The sequence below is a fragment of the Argiope bruennichi genome, chromosome 4, assembly GCF_947563725.1.
Source record: "Argiope bruennichi chromosome 4, qqArgBrue1.1, whole genome shotgun sequence".
Taxonomy (NCBI): domain Eukaryota; kingdom Metazoa; phylum Arthropoda; class Arachnida; order Araneae; family Araneidae; genus Argiope; species Argiope bruennichi.
The window spans coordinates 57,825,810-57,846,010 of record NC_079154.1 but is presented as its reverse complement, the minus strand read 5'-3'; the positions used below and the strand labels follow the sequence as shown (position 1 = coordinate 57,846,010).

Below are 20,201 nucleotides of genomic sequence, written 5' to 3'. Positions count from 1 at the left end.
TGGAAATTATGTTTTCATGTTTCTTTATAGCAGTAATCACAGGAAATATTCCATTATTTCATTCGCAATGATGTTAAAAAATAGAATATTTATTTGCTCTCTAAATAAATGTTTTGTTCCTTGGATTAAATTTTGTCAGAGTAACATGAGATTTTGAATTTAATAACTTTTAAATAAAGCTGCTGTGTCTGTTTTTAAAATTATATATTATATTTGTTTGTAAAATTATTTTGTGTTAAATATCGATGTGCTGTTACAACATTTATAAAAATAAAACCAAAAAAAATGTTTTTATGGACTGACTTTTATTAATTGTGAGTCTTTATAACATTTAGATGAAAGGAGTACCATGGACGAGTCTGGATTCTGAAACAACTGATGTTTTAAATATGTTAAAATTGACTGATGAAAGAACTCAATTAGCATGTGATTTATCTGGTGGAGTGAAAAGGAAATTAAGCATTGGGATTGCTATTGTTGGTGGTTCAAAGGTATACTTATTTGTTTGCTATGAAACTATTTGTTTGTTTTATTATTTCAATTTATCTTGTAATGTTTTAAAATTGTAAGGATTTAAACCATTGAAAGTAAATTTGCTAAACTATAGATTCTGATTATTTTATCAAATTTATTAAAGATTAAATTTATTAAGATTTTCTAATTCTGCTTATGATATTCAAATTTCATCAATTCTTAAGTTACAATATTTTTATATAAGAAATATAGATATTATTTGCTTAGCAGCAAATCAGTTGTTTATTATTTTCTTTTTAAATTAAAAAGCTTTGTTTATGCTCAATTTGTATTTGATTTTATATAATTCAATATCTTGTAAATATTTCAAGTAAGTAACTTTTTACATTGATAAATTCAAATTGATAACTTTAAGTAAGTAACTATTTAAATTAATTTTTTTGTGGCAACAGGAGACCTGACTATAACAGTCAGAAATTGTAATGTTTTTATTAAAATCAAAAATAAATAATTATAAATAACTTTTAGAATGGATTTTTCTTATAAACTTTTATGGAAGTTTCGAAATTTGTCAAATATATTAAATTTATATGGACATTACCATTTTGGATATTAGTGGATTTGGCATTTTTTAATATTTTTTTTGCATGTGTGATATGAAATAAAAGGTATTTTTAACTGTTCTCTTTTTTCAAGGTATTACTTTTGGATGAGCCAACTTCTGGAATGGATGTTGAAGCTAGACGAAATGTATGGGATGCATTATTGAAAATCAGACACAGCCGTACTATAATATTGACTACCCATTACATGGAGGAAGCAGATGTTTTAGGTGATCGAATAGCCATTATGGTAGAAGGGGAGATACAATGTTGTGGATCACCCATGTTTCTTAAACAAAAATTTGGTATGATTTTTAAAGTATATGCCTTATTTTAAATTCTTTGTGACAGTCATAAAAACGTAAATTATGTTACTTATTTTAATGTAAATTGGTTTACATAGTTGTTTTTAATTTTTTTATGTGCTAAATTTATTTACACAAGGATATTCAGAAAACTGAGCTTATTTTTAACTTTTAATAAGAGAGTCCAATCCAATACACAAGCTAGATATATGCTTTTTAATTGAATTATTTTGGGAGTGTATTTCAAATAGCATTCGAATTTTTAACTAATTGAATTCATTAGTTTATAAATAATTATATTTCAAGTTGGTGAACATTTGTTTTATTTATTCAGATTAATATTTTGACTTATGTATTTCACCATTGCAAGTGATTTTTATAGTATGAATATGCTGAAAGCTAAATAAAATGTTTACAACAATGGTTTATTTAATACTGATAAGCTTTACTTTTATATCTGTAATCAGGTTTCACAAATACTACTAAATATTTCTCATTAAAATATTAAATTCTAAATGGCATAGTATAGTGCTTTAAGCAGTGAGGAAAAATTAATATACAGTCTTTATAAATTACATTTTATTCCTGGGACATATAGGAAAGACATCTAGTAAATGATTCTAACTATTAGGGATGGATTCATTTATCTTCCTTTATTGTAGAAATAATATGTTTATTTGTCCTGGATAATTAAAATCTGGATTAGGTTTTTCCTTTCTGAAAACTTTGAATTTAAAGAGTCATAAGATAAAATATCAGAGTAGAAATGTATGCAATGAAAAATATAAAAGGAATATATATATAATATACAGTACTGTGCAAATTAATTGGGACAAACAGATTTTTTAAAGAATTTTTCCCTTCAGTTGCTGTAAAACGTGGTCGCTTGTGTGAATTGCCTCCTTCTGACATGTATTAAAAAAATGGATATCACTCCCAGGAAAAGGACTAGAATTGTTACCCTTAGTTAGCATACTTCTATGGCTGTGAGGGATATAGCTGCAGTAATCTCCAAAATGAAAGAGTAAATGTGGACGCAAACGCAAGACTACACTTTGAACAGACAAATTTCTTGTACGAAATAGTATAATGCATCCTTGCAAAACAAGTAGAGATCTTCAGAGAGAATTATTAGCTACTAGTGTGAGCATGGATTCATCGACAGTTCGATGAAGGCTTAGTGAAGCTGGGAGAATTGCAAGAAAACTAATTGAAAAACAGTTATTAACACCTGCAATGAAGAAAAAACATTTGGATTGGGATAGGAAATTTCAATCCTGGACTGCACAAGATTGGAAGAAGGTTGTATTCAGTGACAAAACGCATTTTCTTGTGCAAGAGTTTCGACCAAGATTTGTCAGGCGAAGTGGTGGAGAACCCATCAGGGAACAACATCTTATTCAAACAGTTAAGAACCCTCAGAAACAGATGTTTTGCAGTTATTTTACTTCTGAAAGACCTGGCAGCTTAGTACTAGTTGAAGGGATGATGAACTCTAAACAATACATTTCTGTAATAGAAAGTAAAATAGTGTCTATGATGCAAACGTTCGCTGGTAGGGTTGGTATCTTTCAACAAGATCTTGTTCCATGCCATCCTTCTAAGCTAATAACGAATTTTTTTCAAAAACAGAAAATAATGGTTTTGGATTGGCCTGGTAATTCTCCTGATGTAAATCCCATCGAAAATTTGTAGAGCATTGTAAAGAGACATCTGAGTAAAATTGACTGCTCAACAAAAAATACAATGATTGAGAATGCTATAAAAGTTTGGTTTCATGATGACGAAATCAAAAATTTATGTTCTAATTTAGTTGAATCCATGCCAAACCATGTGCAGGATCTCATTCGAGCTAGAGGAGGACATATTTTGTACTAGATTGTTATACCGTGCATGTAAGTTAACCTATACTAATTAAACAACATTTGTGAGAATTTTTGCGTTTGTCCCAATTAATTTGCACAGTACTGTGTATATATATAATATTATGACTATTTAAATTCAAAAGTTTTCAGAAAGAAAACACCTAATCCAGATTTTAATTATCTAGGGCAAATGAACATATTAATCTTCAATAAAGGAGGATAAATGAATCCATCCCTAATAGTTAGAATCATTTACTATATATATATATATATATATATATATATATGTTTACATTCTTATTATGAAAAAGTTTCTAAAAAAAAAAAGAATATGAACTAAAAATTACAAACATTCATTTTTTTAATCATCTGTTAATTATTTTTAAAGCTATTTACTAAACTTCTTTTGATTAGAAGCTGGCAATAACCACTTGCATACATGAAGGTTATAAAATGTTATCTTTTTTGGATGCAGTGGTTGCAATATTAAATAAATTTTTCTCTTTATCTATCTATAATAATATACATTAAATGTAAATTTATTAGAGGAGCAAAAGTCTTTTAAATGAGTTGTGGTCATTTAAATACTATCTTTTATTTTAAACTTTCATATATTATTTAAAATGGCTGGGAGATTATTTTAAAATTTTCCTGAAAGGTTTTTCATGTCGTGCAAGTCATGGCTATTGTTAAAATTTCCTGCATGTATTAAACATACAATGTTTAATGCTGTTTATATTAAACAAATACTGCTGTTTGTATTAAACATTCAAAATTTTTTAATTAAATACAGGTTAGAGTGTTTTATTTCAGAAGGGGAAAGTTACAATAATTAGATTTGTTAATTAAAGATTCTCATAATTGATAAGTATAAATTCTTTTATCTTTAAATTTAAAAGGATTCTCATTCATTTTTGAAATGTAAGTTTTGTGAAAAAAAAATTGCCACATTTATATGTATTCGTACAAAATGTCTCTTACATATTTATAATGTCTAATATATGTCCGTGTGTGTTTTTTAGTTTTTAATTTTACATATATTAATTTAAAGTGTTTTCAAGAATGCTTTTATTTTATGAAATAATTTGAATATGTATATTTAAATTATGCATATGAAGTGGGTTTACTTAAAGGACAAATTATTTATCAGTGTTAACTAATTTATAAAATAATATTAAATCAATAATTATTAATTGCGATGTAAACTGAAATATTCTCTTTCTCTCTCTGTATTTTCTTAAACTTTAGTTTGTTAATCTTTTTTATGCAAAGCATTGTTCAGTAAAGAAAAATATCCTTTAATTTTTGGACATAATTGAAAGTTCTGAATTTTTCTTTTTAGATTATAAATCTAAGATTATGCATTTAGGAAAAAAAATCCATATAAAATCTTTATTACTCTTTTCATTCATTTTTAGTCTTGTATGACTTACTACTGGTCTGTGTAATAGAAATCATTTACTCTCTGATTATAATGGTTTTAAAACAATTAATAAATCTGTAAATATTTTTTGCTTAATTTTTTTTACCTGATAATTATTGTAGTATTTTTTTATATTTATTTAGGTACTGGATATAATTTGCATGTTGTGAAAGATATCAATTTTGATTTGAATGCATTGATATCTCTTATTAAGAAATATATCCCTAAAGTTACTCTTGGAAATGAACTTGAAAAAGATATATCAGTCAATTTGTCAACGAATACCATTAGTAAATTTGGAGACATGTTTGAAGAGTTGGAAAACTGTAAAACTGAACTTGGGGTTATTTCTTTTGGAGTAACTATAACTACTATGGATGACGTTTTTTGGAAGTAAGTGAAAACACCATTTTTATACCTATGGTTTATTTTAATTTTTTAAATTTATTGTAGGAACTTACCTAATTATTATAAAATCATTGCTGAAATTTGGGAAAGTGAATGCCATTTGCATAAAATGAGAAACATTTTAATCAACTTTGTCTATTAATATTTAGTGTTATTATGTTGTATTTTATAATTATCTGAGTACTATTTATTTTATTCATTTATTTACTATTTATTATATTTATTTAATTTTCTAAGTACTTTTTATTAAATTGAATATTGATTGAAATGGGATGAGAATGGGAATTTTAGCAACAAAGGCCGTTATCTCCTAATGCCAAAAGAGTTCATTCAATAGATGTTAAAAAATTTTAGAGATTGGAGAATAATCTGGAGATACTACTTATTAGAAATAGCCATCTGAATAAACCTTTTGAATGAAGAACAAGAATGATCAAAGTTAAGTTTTGCAAAAGGATTTGATCTAAGATTTGCATATTTGGAACAAAACAAGATGATGCGTTCAATGTTGTTTTCAACATTACAAACTTGGCAGTGAGGGTAATTGTGTAGACCAATTCTATACAACAGAGCTGGAGTTGTAATCATCTGGGTTAAAAGTCGTACAGTTATGATATCTTCTCTTTTATTTTTGAGCCATGGATTAAAGGAGAACATGGTAGTGACATCACCAATAGATTCTTGATATTTGCTTTTTTGGAAAATGTGATTCGTTTTTGTAATAAGGTTTCCTGGTAATGAGAAATTAAATTTTCTGAAGTAATCCACTCCAGCAATGGGCATAACTCCTGGACCATTTTTACGAGTACATCCACCTTTTCATTCCAATGAATTTGTGAAGGTAATTGTGTTAGGATTGTGTAATTGTTCTAGAAGCCACACCAAACATATTTTCTGATTTAATTTTCCCCATGCTTGAATTTTGCCAACTAATCTGTGATTGACTTTTGGAAATTTGATTGTAAGGCATTTTAAAGCTTGAAGGGCTGAATAGCTGTCTGTCAACAAAAGCAGATTTTTTTACTGTAACTGAAAGTTTATCCAAAGCTTGACAAAGTGCCAAGGGTTCTGCTGTAAAAATGGAATTTATAGGGTGAATTCTGTAGATGAAAGATTGGTTACAAGAAATACACGCAATAGAAGTGGAAGATTGAGGTTGGTTGATTTAAGTTTAATGGTGCAAGAGCCAAAAATAGGTTATACTGACTTTGTTGATTTAATTAAGGATTATGGTAATAAATAAAGGAATGACTCGCCTCATCCACGTCTCGATATTTATTACATCGAATATATTTTTTGTATACAGATTCAAACTATTCAAACTGCACATTTTCGAGCGCGTTTACTTGGCATCCGTTTCCTCCAAGCATCCCCTAAGAATGCCTAGTCCCTGAACATAAACAAGAGTTCAAAGTTCTGGATTTTTCATTGCGCCATCTGTTGGCGTTCAGATGAATCACCAGACTTCGCCAACCATTTAGTTTGAGAAGTGAAAGATTGATATTTGGATGTGTCCGTAGCGATAATAATCTTGAAATTATTTGCCTACAGTTTCTTCAAAGAGATTCTTGATCCTATAACTAGAAAGAGCTTTATTTTGATGACTGAGGTCTGAAAGATGAATTTTACAAAAAATTGTTTTGGGAGACAATGGGATTTGGTAGAGCAATAATATGATTTGTAGTACCATTCAGGTTTGCATATAAATTTTCATTTATAATTTCTTCTTTTTTAACTCATTTGATTCCAGAATTGGAATTATGATGATAAATAGGTGAATGAGTGTCAACAGCAAGTTGTCTAAGAAAGAATTGCACAGCTAATCTTTCAATTTTTTCCTATGACATTTCTTGACTTACGATTTTCATTAGAACAATATTTAGGGCCCATTTAGGCCGTCCAAGTGCTATTCTAAGAGCTATAGTTTGTATTGATTGGCAGACTTTGTATTGAGTTTTGGAGAATTTATTGGTAACTGAGCTTCTTTAATAAAACAGACCTAAAATGCTATGTTTACAAGATCCGTAAATTGAATATTGATTCTATTTTTCAGTGTTTCAAACATTTCTGAGGTAAAGCATAAACTTCATTCTGAGAGTGAAAAAGGAAATGATACTTATTTTGAAGATGAAGGTAAATCTTTGGTTTATTTTAGTTGCAATTTTAATTGAAATATTTCTTAATAATTTCTCTGCTTGAAAGACATGATGCATAATGAGAAATGTTTATTTAATGATTTTTTTCTGTATTAAAGAAATCAGTTTACAAGTAATTGAACATTTAGTTCTTAATGCAAGTTTACATTTTATTATTTTTATTTTTGTAATTATCATTAATGTTACAAAGACATTTTTGTTAAACTGAAAAAGTCTTGCATCAGTGACAGCATTAAAAGTTATTTCATTTGATTTTCCCTTCATTATCCTGAGCTTTAGAAAAATTATTTAAATATATATATGATTATATTTACATATATAAAATAGCAGTTAGTTTGAGGGGGGTTGTATTTTTATGTTATTCTTTAATAAACATATTTATGGTTTTGATGTATCATTATGAGCAGTTTCATGAATTTTTCTAATTGAAAATCATGCAGTATGAGTAAAACTTTATTCTTTTTTTTTTTTTAAATTCTTGCATATTGTGAATCAGCCATAATTGTAGTAATTGCTTTTCTTTCTGTATTCAGTAAACAAAAACAAAAATTAGTCTATTGAAAGTGTTTTTGTCATTTTTTATTCCAGTTAATGTTGTACTTTTGACATCTTGGTTTATTTTTTTACGATAAATTCTTTTAAATATAAGAAGTCTTTTTCATTTTTCATTTCAAAACAGCTTTTTTTTTATATTTCATCATTTGCTATTGCAAAAATATTAAATTATTTTTTATTTCTTTTTAATGTAGTTCTAAAATACTTTTGTTCTGTATACTTTTCTGTTTAAGAGAAAAATCAGAAAAATATTTTTACTGGTAATCATCCTCCTCGTTTTTGTAATTGATTTAACAAATTTGAAGAAACAATCATAAATCAAAATTTTGGTCTATTCGGAAAAAAAATGGATTTTTTTTGTATTGAACTTGCTTAATAAGAACTGCTGTGTTAGAAATCATAATTATCCTCATCAACATGTCACTATATTTAGGGCTTATTATTTTGAATCCTATATTCTACTACTTCTTTTGTCACAGGTGAAATTTCTGCCTTTCTTTTTAAAATTTTCAGACATTACATTGTTCTAAATTCACTTAAATAAAACCTAGACAGTTTATGTTATTTGACATGTTGATGCTAAATGCATGACAACAACACTCAGTTTGTGTTTTTATTATCTAATTGCTTTACAAAACTATACAAATTACTGTAGGCTTCTTATATATGTATCATTGGAAAACTTTATGCAGAATGCTGCATATTTCATTAAGCAAAGATGTTTATTTCATTGGCCACAAATAAACATTTCCTGCAAAAATCTAAAGCAGTCTTTCATTTAATTTACCTACTATAAAAAATGACAAATTTCTGACAAAACAACAGCATAATGCTGCTGGAATTGGGGTAGGGGGTTGCAGACAAATCAGTTTTTAAAAAAAAGCTTATTATCCTAGTTGCCAAATAAATTAAGTTGTAAACAAAAGTAAATATCTTATAAATGATAAAATGTTTAAAAGAAATTTATTATTCATTAATTATTAAGTTAATTAAATGCTTTAATGCTTTTAAAGAAATCACTAATTAATAATTATGGTTAAATTTTTCAAGAAATTTTTTTACTTCAATATTTTTTTTCATGATATTTGTATTTAAAATTTTTAAAGACATATCTCTATGGAGTTATGATTATTAAATTACAGTAAATCATTAGAATAGTGATTAAATTAAAAAACACTTGAACTGTTTTCTAAATTAACCAGTTTTTAAAACAAAGGTTACATGATGCTCACTGTGATCACCTAATGTCGTAATTGGTTAGTGACTGTAAGATGAGAAATATTCTGTTAATCTTTCATAACATTTTAATGGCATGTTGATATCGTTTAATAATGATTATTTCATTATTATGCATACATAGATAATAACTACAAACAGTACTAATTATTTCATCATATTTCTTTAAAATATTATCTATTAAAATATTGTTTAAAATATTGTCTATTAAAATATTTGTTGCAAATTAATAATTTTATTTTTCATTTTGGTAATTCATTTGACTATATTAGAACCTGAACTCCTTCTTTTTAATCTTAAAAAGAATAATTTTAATAATAAAAGAATAATATTTTCTGTATAACTAACTATAAATTAGAATTACTTGCAAAAATTAGAATTATTGGCCAAAAGTGATTTCAACAAACAAAACATTTTTAATAGTCATAAGAACATCAAGATATAAATTATGAATCTTTTCTAGTAATTATGAAGCAATAAAAATGATTTTGAGATTTTTTTGATTATTGATAAAAAAAAATTCATGTCTTTGTTTTTACTCTTACATTCATTGCATCCTCTTCTTATTTGTCAAACAATTATTTAAAATATCCATAAGAAATATAGGAAAAGCAATTGCAAAATTAATTTGTAGCTTAAATTTCCTATTAAAATTATCCGATTTAAATATCTATTTCAAATCAAAAATATAATTATTAATATTATCAATTATTTATTAAACTATTCTTGTTTAATTAAGAAAAGGCAAAAGCTGTGGAAATATGCAACACTTCATATGATTATAATGATCAATTTGCCACTAATTTTATATATATGTCAATATTCACTTTAAGCTTAAGATTTGCAATTATGTTTATAAAATATTTTTATATTTTTTTAATTGAATATTTGTTTATTTGCTCAGACCTTGTATTAATGAAGTAAATAATTTAATTTGAATTATTCTAACAAAATAATAATGGATGTATAAATTCATTTTGATTATTAATTCCAAGAATTGTGTCCTTTTATTTTTTCTAAATCTGTATATGTATACAAAATAATAAGCATATTTGTGTATGCATATAGAATAACTTATTTCTTAAAGCATTTATTTCTTAATTCTTATAGCATTCTTAAGTATTTTGTTATAATTCTTTCATATCATTTTGATCCCTGAATGTATATTTTTTCACATTATTTCTGTCAAAATTATTAAGCAACATTTAAAAAGGTCTGTTTCAATTTGAGGTATTATTTCATAATTGTATTTTGATACTATGTTTAGCTTATAATTTTAAAATGTTGTCAAATTTTAAAATTTAACCAGTATTATATAAAAATTGAACCGCAATTAATGCTGCTAAATACGTATAAGATTTAAAATAAAAGTTTCTAAAGTGTTTTTCATAAAAATGTGATTGATTTTTGATATTTGAATAATATAGAGTATATTTATATGCATTTGAGTCTTACTTCATGCTCAACTTTATCAGCTGTAAAAATTATTTTAGTTTAGTTATTTAGTTTAATTTATTTATTAAAATAAAATGTACATTATTGTGATAACATTAAGAAATGTTTGTTAATCTATGCTTTATTTCAACATGATTTTATATTTTCAGATGTCTTTGGTGACTCACCTGGTATAAAACCGCATCCTAAAGTGATTAATCAATTCATTGCTGTGTTATTAAAACGTTTCCACTATTCTAAACGACACTGGAGCATTCTTATTACCCAGTTAGCTATCCCCCTTGTTCTCATGTGCCTGTGTCTTTATATCATTAAATTTAATAGTCAACAATTCAAATCTGAAACTGGTTCTCTGAAACTTGATATTTATTCTGTATATGGTGCAACAGATGGATTTTATTATTTCAAAAACCCACAACTCTCTAGATTAGCTAAGACATTGAAGAAAGTATATGAATCAAATCAGATCAATGTAGAGAAAGTTTCTGAACCAACACATTATGTCTTGGATTATGGCAAAAATGATATATCTACGTATTTAAAGAGTTTCCTTGTGGGAGGAGCAATAGATCAGTATTCATATGAAACTCTGAATTTAACTGCTTGGTTTAATGGGGAACCTTATCATGCTTTGCCAATGTCACTTCTTTTGATGCATACTGCATTATTAAGAAATATAACTAGCTCTGGGAGTATATCTTTAACCAATGATCCATTTCCAGAGTTACGTATATTTGTAGTTGAAGATGTGGGTGAAATATACAGAATTTTGGCTATTGTCTTTGTGCCACTAGCATTTGGTTTTGTTTCTGCTAGTTACATTTTGTTGCCTATTTATGAAAGAGAAACAAAGGCAAAATTGTTACAGATGATGAGTGGAATTCCAGCTGCAGTATACTGGATTGCTATGTTTTACTGGGATGTAATGGTCCATTTTGTGGTTTGCATTGTAATGATAATACCTTATGCCATTTTTGTCCACTATGCTTTCTTCGGAATACATTCAGAAGCTATTGGTAAGTTTCTTTATTTCTTCTGAATCATTAATAATGTATGTTTTGTTATGAATTTAAACTATTCATTTTTTTTTAAATATCTGTTAGGAAAAATTATGTTGTATTTCTTATGTCAAAACAGTTTCATTGTCAATTTCTGTAATCATGTTACTTAGTTAAAAGTGTTGAATAGCAGTTATTGTTTTTAATAATATACATCAAGAAAATTTATGAGCACAATTATTTATGTTGTTAAATTTTAGATTTTGTAATTTTAAACAACAGATAATTTGCATCAGAAACAGTATTATTGAATAAATTTTAAATATTTAAAGAACTCTTAATTTAAATATCTCTTAACAAGTAACTGTTTAAATATGTTTTGAGGCTTCCATTTTTAATATTTTATATATTATTATATCATGCTAAAGTGTAACTAATCTATTGATTAATTTCATTAAATTTGAGAAATTTAGTATTGCAATTAAATTTTTAATCTGTTTCTTTTTAGATACATCATTGCTATTGATGTTATTGTATGGTTGGTCTTCAATACCTTTCAGCTATTTATTATCGTTTTTCTTTAAAAAGGGAAGTACCGGATTCTGTGCTGTTCTAGGAATATGTGCACTTGTTGGTGAGTATTTTGTATTTGCTTATGTATTTTAAAATATTCATTTTTTTTTTTTTTCATTTAGTTTATGAAATACACTGGTGGACAAAATTAAGAGATGAAAGACATTTTCCCAAATATCTCAAAAAATACTGAATATAAATAAATGAAATTTGGTATGGATATAGCTTATACCATGATAATAAAGTATGCAAAACAAAAATGAAAGTGCCATTCACTGGCAAGACCTATTGCCAATAAATCCAATGTAGTCTGAACTTAAGGATAAAAGATGACAATAAAAGTGTGGCTTGTACAGTGTGTGTTGCCTTTAGTATGGTGTATGGTCACCCCTGACAGGCAGACAGCATGCACAACGAGTATGCATGCCATTAATAAGGAAGTTAAGGAGGGGTTGTGGAAGACCCTCCCGTTTTTCCACCAGAGCAATTTTTAACTCTTGAATGGTTCTGGGGGGAGGGTGGCATATCGCAATAGCTCTCCCAAGAGCATCCCAAGCATGTTCAATAGGATTCAGGTCAGGGGATTTGGCTGACCAATCCATTCATTGAATGTCCTCGCTTTCCAGATACTCATCAACCATGAGAGCCCTATGTGGTCGCGCATTGTCATCCATAAAAATGAACTCAGGGCCAACAGCGCCCCTGAAAAGACGCACATAGGGCTCTAGGACCTCCTGCTTGCACCTCTGGGCATTCATGGAACCATTGTCAAGCACATGGAGCAGTGTGTGGGTATCTTGCATGATCCCTGCCCAAACCATGAGTCCTCCACCAGCGTAATGGTCCCTTGCGATAATGTTGCTGGGATGGCATCGGGTTCCAGGTTCCCTCCATATCAATAACCATCCAGAATCAGGTTGTAGACTGAATCTGGACTCATCGATGAAGAGAACATTAGCCCATTGAAGCTGTGTCCAATTCTGATGTTGTCTGCATCATTCTGCACGCGCTCTTTTGTGGGAAGGAGTGAGTGGGATGCAAATAGCGGGCTTCCTGGCATACAGCCCTCTTTCATGGAGTCTTCTGGAAACTGTCTTACTCGAAATTGATGTTCCTGTAGCAGCCGCGAAGTCCCTAGACAATTGAGTGGCTGTAGCCGTCCTCTGGCGCTTAGCTGAAACGAACAAATACCGGTCTTCATTGGCCGTTGTAGCCCTCGGGCGACCTTGTCCTGGTCGTCTGCATACTGTCCCACTAGTTTTAAATTGACTCCACAAATTGGAAATGACGCTTGGTGTTATATCCAATTCCCTAGCAACCTGAGCTTGGGACTGGCCTGCCTCAAGTATACCCACAATTCCCCACCTCATACCGTCGTCTAAACGATGATGTTCACTCATTTCACCTAAAAACCAGCAAGAAACAACACGATTATTCAAAAAATGCACTAAAATCTGCAACTATGTTGAAGAGTGGAATGAGATGAAATAGCAACGATTAACGGAGTTCCCGCCCGAGATGGGCTACCTCCAACTTTGTGATATTGACGGGACCCTGGCTTTGACTAAAGTGACATGACTAAATGACTACGATTAACGGAGTTCCCGCCCGAGATGGGCTACCTCCAACTTTGTGATGTTGACGGGACCCTGGCTTTGACTAAAGTGACATGACTAAATGACTACGATTAACGGAGTTCCCGCCCGAGATGGGCTACCTCCAACTTGGTGTTGTTTACTGGACCCTGGCTTAGACTAGTTTGGGTATACTCAGGGTATATATAAGATTTACCATCGACCAATCAGAATCGTCTCGTAAGCGGCGGGTGGGTGAGGGTGTAGAAGGCTGGCGAATCCAGAGCTCTCCTTTCGTACGTTCCAGAACGGATTTAATTTTTCTGGTTCAGCTTCTTCCTCAAGATGTAGTGAGGGATAGGGGTGAAGGGTGTTCAACTGCTCTACTTTCCCTTTGACTGCTTGCGCGAAGTTTTTGCATGGATTTAAATTTTTTAGATATACCTAACTGGATGATTATTTATGGGTTGGGAGATGACAAGTATACAAGAAACACAGATATAGGTCGGTGGGGGAGGGGTTGTTTTATCCGGTGATTTCTTAAGAGTGTTTTAGATTAATAATACATTACGGGGTCTTGTTTTTAAGGTTAGCGGTGTATGGGGTTAATTTATTTAATTCTTCATTTTCATGTTCGTCGAGGGATTTGAAAAAATTTGTTGCAAGCTTTTTGATTACTTCTCTAAAGGAGGGATAATTTAGTGCCTTCCTGATGTCGGTGTTTCTCATATACCATTTCGCGTGTGCTATTTTTCTAATCGTTAGATTATATTGTGTTTCTACAATTTTTAAGTTTGACTTTGCAGTGCAGCCCCAAACGGGACATGCATAAGTTAGTACTGGACGCAAGTAGGCAGTAAAAATAAGCATTTTTTCATCCCTATCCATTTTAGAATTCCGAGAAATTAGGGGGAAGAATTTACGCGTTGCTCCTCGGAATTTATTTTTGAGTTTCGTTAGGTGGGATTTAAATGTTAATTTTCTGTCCAGTGTGACTCCTAAGTATTTGCTCTCCTGAGACCATGGGATTTTGTGGCTATTTATTTCTGTTTGTTCGTATTTTCCGTCTCTGGTTCCTCTATGGAAGAGTACTGCTTCAGTTTTTCCTGCATTGATTTCAATTTTCCACAAAGTCATCCATTCATGGATGGCTTTTAAATGTCTATTCAGAGCTATTCTGAGATAATTAACGTTTCTGTTTTTGGCCAGTATTGCTGTATCATCGGCATATAAGCAAAGAAGCGTGTTGAATTGTTTGGGGATGTCATTGATATAACATGTGAAAAGCACCGGTCCTAGTTTTGATCCTTGTGGTACACCTGCATTAATTCTTTTGATATCAGAGTATTCCTCTTTGACCTTTACTAGGAATTTTCTGTCTTGTAGATATGATATTAAAATTTTGATCAGGTACGGGGGGTGTGTTGTAATTAATTAACTTGTGTATTAATCCATCCTGCCAAACTCTGTCAATGGCTTTTTGAATATCTAGAAAGATTGCTCCAGTTTTTTGTTTATTCTGAAAGCCTTCTGTTATATATTCTGTGACTCTAATTAATTGGTGGGTAGTTGACAGTTTTGGTCTGAATTCAAATTGTTCTGGGCACAGGATGTTACTATCTTGTAGGTGTGTGTTTAATCTCTTTAAGATAACACTTTCTGTTATTTTACTAAGTGTAGGGAGTAAAGAAATTGGACGATAACTAGCAGGGCTAGTGGGGTCTTTTCCTGGTTTTAAAATGGGGACCACAGTGGCAGTTTTCCAACGTGTGGGGAAATGTCCAATTTCAATGATTTTTCTAATCAAAATTGTAAGAATTATAATTACATTTAAAGGTAGTTTTTTGATCATTTGGTTATTAATTTTGTCTATTCCTGGTGCTTTTCCATTTTTAAGTTTGTTTATTTGTTGAATAATTTCATTTGTTGTTGGCAGTTGGTCTTTATTACACTTGGGTGTTGGTGTGGTGTGGAATCTTGCTATTGTGTCCTTAACCGTGTCCTCAATTTCATTATTTTTGATGTCATTGAGTGTGAATTGTGTCTCAAGGCTGTCAGCCAGGCAGTTTGCTTTGTCATTATCAGTTTTTGCAATACTGGCCTGTCCTGTTAGTGCTGGAATTTCAATTTTCTTTTTCTTGAATGGTCGTGGAACATCCCAAATGTTCTCATTTACTACGTTAATATTTATTAGTTTTTTCATAAATCTATTTTGTTCCATGCCCGCGTCCATTTTATGTATATTTTTATTTAATTTATTTAAAATAGTTTTAATGCTAGGGTCCCTTGTAATTTGATACATTTTCCTGATTTTGTTCCTTTGAGTTATTAAATTTTTAAGTTCATATGGGATGTAATTTTTGTTAGGTTTTATAGGGATAGAGTTTTTATTTTTAGTTAAATTAATTTTGGTTTCAATCTCATCCACTAGGTTGTCTATTTTGTCTGGGCTGTTAATATTATAGAAGTTAAAGTTTGTTTTGGTTAGGTCATTTTTAAAGTCTTTCCAATTAATTTTAATTTTACTATTGTCAGGGAGTTGATATTTAAAGAAAAAATCTAATTTAATTGGGTTGTGGTCAGAGCTGAGTTCATTAAGGGATGCTATTTTGTAAGGATAGAGAAAATCTTTGACTATAGCTAGATCTATAGTGGTTGCTGAATTATATCCAATTCTAGTGGGCTCTGGGGGAAAGATTATTTCAATACCTATTTGATTTGCAAAGTGTTTTAGAGTATTTCCTCTTTTTGTAGAATTTTTGCAATTCCATGCAGTGTGGTGAGCGTTGTAGTCCCCACATATTATTTGATTAGAGCTGCACTGCAGTAAATTTTCAAGGTCGAAGGTGAACAATAATTCATCCGACGATGGGGAAATGTAAAGAGACGTTAAAGTAAAAGGATCAGAGTTTTTAGGGGTAACTACAACTACAGTTGCCTCAGTATGATAAAGTGTCGGTGGAATTAAATGATGGTGTGGGATCGTTGATTTTATAGCGATTGCCGTACCTCCACTTGCTTTCGCTATATCTTGTTTTTCGCGATAGCTATAATAAACATTTTAGTTTGCAAGATAAATTTTTTCATTTGGTCTCAGGTGCGTCTCTTGTAATAGTATGGCATCGGGGTTATACTTATTTATAAAGTGTCTAAACTCATTGATTCTGAGTTTAATCCCATTTGCGTTCCAGTACACTAGTGATAATGATCTAGCTATAAATTACTTTAGCCACTGGGTTTACTTTGGCTAATTGTCTCAACTAGTATAAATAATTTGGTCATTGGATCATTAACCTTTTTCATTTCGTTTACTGCGTGAAGAAGGTTCGGTATTTCTTCAAAAAGTTTCTTGATTTCACTAATGGCACTGAGGAGTTCTGTGATATTTCCACCCCCGCAGTCGTTGTTTACATTTAGATTGTTTACGTTGTGCTGGTGTAGTGGCGCCATCTGCTGAGCAGAGTTGCCGTTCAAAGCTTGTGCATAGGATAAGTTTGTTTTGGTAAAAGAGGGCTTGATTAATTGAGGAGTTCTATTTGTGTAGTTATTATTGTTAAGTTTAGGGAATTTGGGACATCCACGGTAAGCCGCAACGTGTCCTTCCTGCTCGCAATTTATGCATTTAGGATTTGGATGTTTCTCTTTAATTTCACATTCTCTGGTCTGATGTTGCTGATTGCATTTAATGCACCTTGGTTTCATCCCGCAATTTTCGGCTTTATGGCCAAAGTTGTTGCAATTGAAGCATTGAATAATCTGATTTCTCCCTCTATATTGTTTTACTGTGACTTTAAGATAGTCAATGCTTTCTATCTTGTATATTTGGTCAACTATGTTGTTTCTATTAAGTTCAACCATCATAAAAGGTAGTGGTTTTTTGGTTCTGATTTGTGTCAGTCTAAGTATCTTACTGACCGAGAAACCTCTTTTTGTTAATTCTGCCTCTAAAACTTCATCTATGTAATCTAGTGGCAGTCCTTTGAATACAACCCTGACTGGCCTTTGATTTTTTGTCTTATGACATAAAATTCATGACCCATTTCCCTGCAGTATTCAACAATTTTCTTGTATGTATTTATGTCATTAGTAAATATTTTAATGAAACCATTTCCAAGAATGTTATTTGTGGGGCCAAATCTAAGATTAATCTGTTCCAGGACTTTGTTGAAATCTTTTACATATTTTAGCATGATAGGTGGGATTTTTTCAGTGTTATCTTCTTGTTTTTCAGTATCTATACTTGTGGTGCTAACATTATAAGCCAGATAACAACTTCCGGAGAAGAGAGTACTCTTTTGTCTAGTGGTTATGTTACTCGGCTATGAACCCTAACGTTGCGAGTTCGAACCACAACCTGCACATTGGTGACCCTGGTTCTGAACAACCGCATCCTTCATTCAGCTGTCGTGGCTCCATCTACCGGCAGCAACCACTCACACACGCTCGCTGTCGCCCACCATAACACTTGGCGCGATATCAACGTTCGTCGCTCGCCATAACGCTTGGCGCGATAATCACGTTCGTCGCTCGCCATAACTGGCGCGATAAACTCTACCGACTCACTGGTGGGGGACTATTGTGGTGGTAACATTATAAGCCAGATAACAACTTCCGGAGAAGAGAGTACTCTTTTGTCTAGTGGTTATGTTACTCGGCTATGAACCCTAACGTTGCGAGTTCGAACCTCAACCCGCACATACTATTTAGAACATCAAATCTATTGTTTGTAGAAATTTTTTCCGGACTATTTTTGGGGCTATCTATGGGTTGCCTAGCAGTTTTCCTCTTTTGTGGGTTCTTAAAATTATCACCATGCTTTTCTCTATATTCCTCAAGTAATTTCCCTTTAGTTAATTTATTCCTATTAATCAAGCAGTCATGGGGAGAGAGACAGTTAATTGAACTTAACTCACCCTTATAATGGTCCAGTCTTTGCCTGGTAATTCCAAGTTCCTCCTTCATAGAAAGATAATTTATATCCCTATCATGGTTTGCGTACTCGTCTGTTTCCATAGATTTTAGGTAAAATTCGATGTAATTAGCTTTTGCCTCCTCCCTTTCCATTGCCCCTCTTTTGAAACAACCACTACAAGTTTTAAGAGAACTGTTGGTAATAAAACCAGTAGCCTTCATATCAACAAGATTTTCCTCCATACAAATTCTCTTTGCTGTGCCTAAGTCAGCCAGACCGGTTAGTTCCGAAGAACGGAATGAGATGAATTCTCGATTCTCGATGGTGGGTTTATCGGGGTACCCGTCCTTGGAGAAGGACTATCCCCTTAATGATGTGACTGATAGAGCATAACTTTTGATATATTGCCATGGTACTGTTAAAAAATTGAAGTTAAGAGTTCATATGAGGATTTGGCGAAGCTAGGTTTGTGATTGGCTTGGTTTGGGTGAACTTTGGAATGGCGAGAGGCTATTGGCTGTTACTGTAGGAGTGGGTGAGTGGGTATGCTGCCAGCGGTAACGGGTCTTTACGATAGGAATCCAGTGCAGGGGAAGTTACATGTTAAGTTTAATAGCACTAGATGGCGCCATGAGCATTTAATGTTTACATTATTTAGACAGTTAAGGTGAAAGGGTTATACCAGTTAGTGAAAGGGTTAGATGTGTTAGAGGAGTACGTTTTTTGGTCTTTTTATTCGCGGATTGGGTTCGTAATTAGGGATTAGTTTTATTGCTTCGTTATCTATATTTACAAGGTTGTTATGGAAGTTAGTGGCTAATTTTTGTATGAATTTTTTGAGAGGTGGATAATCGAGAGCTTTATATATTTCAGAGTTGGAGAGATATCTGGGTACTTTACAGATACTTTTTATAATTTGGTTTTGTTGTTGAATAATTAATTTTAAGTTACTTTTGGCAGCATACCCCCACACTGGGCAGAGGCATATGTGAGTACTGGACGCAAATAGGCTGTGTAAATAAGTAATTTATTTTCCCTATTCATTTTTGAATTCCATGATAATAGGGGGTAAAATTTTCTCGAGAGATCACGGAATTTGTTTTTAACATATAGTAAGTGGGGCTTCCATGTTAGTTTTCTATCTAAGATTACACCGAGATATTTGCAGTTCTGAGACCACGGGATAAATTTATTATTAATTTTAAGTTGGGGGAAAGATTTATTAATAGGTGATTTGTGGAAGATAATAGCTTCTGTTTTAGATACGTTAATGGTAATTTTCCATTTTTCGAACCAACCTTCAAGTTTGTGGAGGTGTCTGTTTAGAGCTAGCTGCATGTAGTTTGGATTTTTGTTTTTAGCGAGTATCGCTGTGTCGTCTGCAAAAATGCATAGCATGGTATTGAACTGATTGGGTATGTCATTAATGAATAATGAAAACAGCACTGGGCCAATTTTTGAACCTTGGGCGACGCCGGCTAGGATGTTTTTTTCCGAAGAAATTGCATTTTTTATTTTAACTTTGAATTTACGGTTTGATAGGTAAGAGTAGATTATTTGAATTAAGTAGTTGGGGATATTGTAATTAATTAATTTATAAATTAAGCCGTGTTGCCAAACTCTATCGAAGGCTTTTTGTATGTCTAAAAATACCGCTGCTGCTTT

At 31.2% G+C, this 20,201-nt stretch overlaps 1 protein-coding gene across 1 annotated transcript in view; it reads left to right on the top strand.

The window, feature by feature from the left end:
* The window catches only part of LOC129966272 (retinal-specific phospholipid-transporting ATPase ABCA4-like), a 63,477-nt gene that overhangs the window by 21,882 nt on the left and 21,394 nt on the right, over positions 1-20,201 (top strand). Inside the window, exons 8-13 of the mRNA XM_056080687.1 lie at positions 336-491; positions 1,171-1,381; positions 4,813-5,062; positions 7,131-7,210; positions 10,629-11,495; positions 11,986-12,111. Coding sequence (XP_055936662.1) covers positions 336-491; positions 1,171-1,381; positions 4,813-5,062; positions 7,131-7,210; positions 10,629-11,495; positions 11,986-12,111 — 1,690 coding nt within the window. The remainder of the gene's footprint in view (positions 1-335; positions 492-1,170; positions 1,382-4,812; positions 5,063-7,130; positions 7,211-10,628; positions 11,496-11,985; positions 12,112-20,201) is intronic.